Source organism: Stegastes partitus, unplaced genomic scaffold (assembly GCF_000690725.1).
Source record: "Stegastes partitus isolate 25-593 unplaced genomic scaffold, Stegastes_partitus-1.0.2 Scaffold506, whole genome shotgun sequence".
Classification (NCBI taxonomy): domain Eukaryota; kingdom Metazoa; phylum Chordata; class Actinopteri; family Pomacentridae; genus Stegastes; species Stegastes partitus.
Window position 1 is genome coordinate 280,679 of NW_007578237.1, and position 5,854 is coordinate 286,532.

The 5,854-nt window shown below is 45.6% G+C and overlaps 1 protein-coding gene across 1 annotated transcript in view; it reads right to left on the bottom strand.

Annotated features, from left to right (window-relative positions):
* The window catches only part of cep112 (centrosomal protein 112), a 107,022-nt gene that overhangs the window by 99,116 nt on the left and 2,052 nt on the right, over positions 1-5,854 (bottom strand). The window contains exons 3-4 of the mRNA XM_008287544.1: positions 5,286-5,476; positions 4,917-5,074 (exon numbers count right to left, since the gene is read on the bottom strand). Of these exons, the coding sequence (XP_008285766.1) occupies positions 4,917-5,074; positions 5,286-5,476 (349 nt within the window). The remainder of the gene's footprint in view (positions 1-4,916; positions 5,075-5,285; positions 5,477-5,854) is intronic.

Genomic DNA, 5,854 nt, shown 5'->3' on the forward strand with positions numbered 1-5,854 from the left:
ACACACACACACCATGTAGAGCCTCAGAAGCTGCAGCTTGGCTGATTAAAGCAGCCTGACATCCATACCCCAGCCTGACCTCCAGGTGCAGAGCCAGTGGGCCTGGGTCTCAGCCTCAGGCACTCTCAGGAAAGCAGTCTGACCTTGGGACACAAACATCCCAGTGCCCCTGCACACCCTCCACCACAACCCACCACCACAACCCTCCACCACCTGGAGGGAAGATCAGTGGAAGCATTCTGGCCTGTGAGCGAGAGACCAGAGGCATTTACACCAACAGCCGACTCCTGCAACTGCAAAGACAATGTTATTGTCACACTTAGCCAGAGGAGGAGAAAAAAATAAAAGAGCAGAGGAGCGTGAGGGGGAAGGGGGTTAAGGGTTTTCAGATGTGAATGAGACGCACACAGATGGAAGACAGACGTCACAGAGAGACAGGAGGAAAATAAGGAAAGGAAAAGTGGGAGAAGACCCTGCAGTGGAGGGAGCAGCACCACCTACAAAGTGATAATAAAGCCCAATTTACATGCTCTTCAGCTACACTTGAGCTGTGAACCTGACACCAGCAGCACTGTCAAAACCAGGCCCCACACTGTGTCTTTATCTTTGTCTGTCGTCTTTGAACACGAGGCAACATATGAGAAGATGGAGTGGACGTGTTAGCTAATCACCAAAGCTGTTCTGTGTGATCTCTTGACCCTCACCGACGGCCTTTGCTTTCCCACAGCATTCCTCTGCCTGAACCCGTGCTATAGACAAAGCAGTGGCTCTATCTTGTGGCTAACTTAGGAACACCACAGCTACAGAGGAATGCATGCCAGAATTCAATCAGGCATTCCTGACTAATGAGGGCAGATGATGTACACATATGCACACGTGTTACAGCACATTCACTTCTGAGAAAAACAGACATAGCATCTCAAAACATCAGAAAATCATCACAGCTTTGCCTTGAAACTTGAATTGGACCTAACAGCTTCACAGGCTCAAAGAAGCCCTGCCCATCACCTGACTAATGGTGAGTGAGACAGATCAAACGCTGCCACATCACAGGGAGGGAATCCGACCAGTTCCTTCCATTTAATCTTATCTAAATGAGAGAGACACATAAAAGGACTCTTGGCCCGGCTAATTTTCTCCATCAGTACGTTAGCCTGTGATCTGAGCGTCTTTAATGGTCTTATCCCAATCAGACGCTGTGGTACTCAGCAGTCTGCTCCCCGCAAAAACCTCCATCCACGCCCTGCATGGCAGGAAGGAGAAGGGCTGCTGACGGTAGCCGTGGCGTCTCGCATCACTTGCAGTGTCAGCTACAGCATCCAATACACAAACACATGCACACATGATGTCGTAACAACACTTTGCTACTAGACTCATTCAAAAAGTTTGATCAAGTCATATAAAATACAGCCAACAGAACAACAGGTGGGTCATTCACTGTCCTGGCAGATACAGTGGGCAGTTAACCTGAGCTGGACTGTGGGAGGAAACCCATGCACTGGCCACACAGAAAAGCCCAGCAGCCACATGTGTTAATAACAGCACGAACTACTGCGTCGCCTAATTGTAATGACATAACTCCACATCCCCGACAGAAAACTGAATTAAATATGGCTACAGCGGGCCTGTACTCTTTCTAAGGAGGTGCCCTCGTGTATATTAAGCTCTCTTTACTACACTTACAGTGCTCTCTTTTTATTATGCTAATGAGTGTATGAAGCCACTGGGCTCTGATTTGCCGTTCCTTGTTAATTGGAATGAAAAACCCAGAGCCATTACCAACATCACTTTGCGGATCCCCTGAAGTCTAGAGAAATATCCCTGAGCATGCTGGGACGGCATGTTGACTTCTAATGCGTTTGTATGTTATCATGGCGGCTGTTTACCCGACGTTTTAATCAAGCTACTCCATTCTAAATGCAAAACACATATATTTATTTTCCAGGCTTTTGGCTGCTGTTCAAATAGGAAAAGAAGCCAAACAATTTAAGAAACAGAGAAGACACTAATGAGCTGCTGAGCTTTCTTCTCTGCTCTGTGGGGGCTACACCTCAGGTTCAACAACAGGGAAAGTGTAAAGAGGAGAGGAACAGAAAGATGGATAGAGAATACGAGAGGTTCCTCATCCTCTCACGCTGTTTTGAAGTATTTCTTTTTGAAAAGTCAGAACGGACAGCTCATGCAGTCTGATGCAAGAACTTGGCAACATCCGTGGCTTTTCAAACAGTGCAGCGGAGCAAATGCGATGGGCAATCAGTCACAAAGCTGTGTGCTTCCAGCTTCACAGCCAGGTTCACTGTTTTCAGCCTGGTAGAAGAACTTTGAAAGAGAATGCTTGGATAAATATCTTATATGCAGCTTCTTCTATATCTGACCAAAAGAATGTTTTTGTGTGTCTTCACGTTTGAGAAGTTAAATCACAACTTGGATCAGGGAAAGAGCTGCTTTTTCACATCCTGCTGTCCGATCATACAAACCCAGAACTCTGCTAAACGTTGTGCATTTCAAGACAGGGTTGCACAAATCTCTGACTGCCATTTCAAAAAGCAACCATGAACTCTTCAGCAACAGAAGAACCTAATGTATGCCTCCACTGAGTGAAGCACACTGTCAATATGCTACACATGCAAATCAGCTTCAGCTTTTCATCTGAAAGGTCATCGTATTCCTCATTGAATTAGATGAGCCTATTTGTTCAGAGGGACTGCAGCCTGGCAGCTTAATGCAAACAATTTGACATCATTGCTCCATCAAATTATTTATAAAGCAGCTTGCCGCTACAGTAAATAAAAATCTCCCTTTTAGAAAGCAGGTGTTTGACAAACATTAGACCCATTCATATGAGACAGCTGTCATCCTGCTTTACTCTGTTAAAAGAGACTGCAGCCCACAGCGCAGCTCCATACACTTGACGAATTACACTGAATTACATCAAATAATCACCAGACTGAAGTTCTGTCTGTCAATATGCTCCTATTCGGTCTTGAAGGAGGTTGGGCTGCTTTGCGCCGATGCGTTCAGACACACTCTGGATGTACGTTTGACCTCTGCTGCTGCTGCGTGAGCCTGAATGAGCTTTTAGTGGCACTGAACACAGTGTGACAGCAGGAACAAACAGCTGGTGTGAGAATCACAGGATCGCACAGTTCACCACATCTCACCACTCAAAGTACCAGACTGAAGCCAAGAGGAAGGAAACTGGATCGCATGAGGAACACAACAAACAAAACAGAATAACTTAAGACTGAAAAACATACTGACAATGATTTTGGTACTATTCAAGAAAATCTACCGTAATGTCTGGACTAGAAGCTCCTACTTCTTTCACACGCTCTGAACGCTGCGGCTTAAACAACGAAGCGGCTAATTTATGGATTTTTATGAATTCACCTGGAGACCAAAGTGAGGCTGAGAGCGACGACGACAGAGAGACTGAGGAAGTGATGAAGTGATTCTGAGGCTGTTCAGCTCCTGAAGACACTGAAGAAGACGACTTTAGTGGTTTTAGTGCAGGAGGAAGATGAAGATAGCCATCAGTGACTTTTCCTGGTAGCTGCTGGAGTTTTATTTCCTTAACCAGCCGTGTTACAGGAAGTGTTCAGAAAAAAGCCTCTACGGTACGTATCTGTGTATGTTACCGCTACGCATTTAATTAAAGGTTCAAACATCTTTCTGTGTAAATATCTCATGTTCCAACGTGGACACCTGCAGCTTAGAGACCAGTGCAGCCTGTATACAGTCGTGACTCGATAATCGACCGTAAACAATCCTAAACCTGCTATCTGACAGGTTTGTAGGAAAAACCAGCAGAACCCATAAAAACAGCCTTAACATAGCGACAGCCTTGGATTGTGACTCCGACATGACATTTAATGTCACCAATCAGGATGACGGCGTATTATCTGACTGAACAATCCCACAGATTGGCTACGTTCACACTGCAGGACTTGATGCTCAATGAGGATTTCTTTGTGACTTCCTTCACGTTTCCACTTCAATGCGACTTGTATGTGATCTGCTGTGTGAACTTCATACGAGCCAAAAGTGTCCCGCATGCGCAGAAGAGGACACGACGACGTCACACGCAGCGAGCGTGCTCAGTGTTTATGGAAGTAAACATGGATGGTAACGGTGGAGCGTATCTGCCACTCCCCCGCCGCCACCGATGGAGGAAACAGAAGTGTGAGCGCTAACTAAACTAGCATCAGCAGCCAAGTACTGCCTGTGTGTTCTGGACACTTCCACCCCGTCAGAGCACTGCCCCGGGGTGGAAGTGTCCCCCGACCGCACAGAATGTTCTGATATTCATCATTAACTGGGCCTGAACATCCAGAGAGCAGAAAGTTCTACTGGGACCAGAACTACTAGTTATTATAACAACTATGAACAATAATGAACAACTAATGAGCCTTCCAGCATCAAGCCCTCCTCGTATCTGGACCTCCGTCTGGACAATCCCACAGCCTTGATATCCCACATAGGAGAAGGTTTTTAGTGTCGGGTTATCCAGTCACGACTGTATTTAAAAACTTGTTTTCTTTTTAAAGTCAATAGGTGCAGCTTATATTCAGGTGTGCTCAAAAGTCCAAATCTTACGGTAAACTCAACAGGCGTAATAGCATCAATAACAATGTGCCCGTACATCACAATGAAAGTCAGAATGACAGGTTGATGCTATCAGTTTTGCAGAATCCTTTTAATTGAGTCTCTGATAGGTTTTCACAATACAAAAAATAAAAGAAGTACCACAAACCAATGCATAATGATCAAAAATTAAAATGAACAAATATTTTAAGAAGGATTCCTGAAACACAGCAACTAATCCAACATAACTATATCAACCCAGTAGAGTCTAATGAACTGTCATTGTGTGTGTGTGTTTATGTTAGAGCACGGCTTCTGTAGTTGTAAAATACCTGTAACGAGCTGCAGTAGGTGTAGAACTGTCCTTCAGCAGCCCCAGAGTCAGACTGTCATCAGCAGGGCCTCCCAGCTCTCCTGTCACCCAGTCAGGCAGACCCACATGGTGGAGCTCCGCAGACCCACCGCTCAGTGGCTCATCAAAGTAGATGGACTAGGAATTAAAATTCACAAGATTAGCCTGGTAGTTGTCAGTTTATGCAATCGAGCGCAATGATACACACCGAGTTGCAACTGCATTGGATTTGAGCTAAAAAATAAGATCTTAACTTCTTACACATGACACACAAAGAAAGGAACACAAACAGTCCAGCCTGGCTGAGAATACAGCCACATGTATCGCCTCCTGAAGCAGTCGCTCTTACCATGTAGGTGGGGAGCGTCTTGAGGCTTCCCGGCTCTGGTTTGGTGGTGAACGGCCCCTCCAGGACCCCTCTTCTGAGCATGTGAAGGAGCAAATGGGCATACATGTTGCGGTTCTTACGACCTATCAGACCAGAACCGCAAGTGGCTGGGTCGCACAGCTTCTTTATCCAGATGGCACAACGCTGGCGCTCTGAGAATATTAGAAGACAGAGGGACAGGGGCTGGTAGGTTACATACAGAAAGACACAAAACCTTTATTCCTCACCGTCTGGCATTAAATGTGACTAAACTGTTCCTGTTTCAGCTCAGTCAGGATCACCAACATTACGTCTATTTAATAAACACCACAATAATGAGAGAGAGATTTTTACTGTTACTTTCTTCAGGGTCAGAAGTTTCCATCCATCTCCTCAGTACCTGCTAGCGTTGCCTTTAAACTCTATGACTTGGGTCAAACGTTCTGGGTTTCCTTCCAAAAGCTTCTCACAACAGTCTGATGAGTTCTGGCCCATTCCTCCTGACAGAACTGGTGGAACTGGGTCAGGTTTGTTGGTCTCCTTGCTCCACT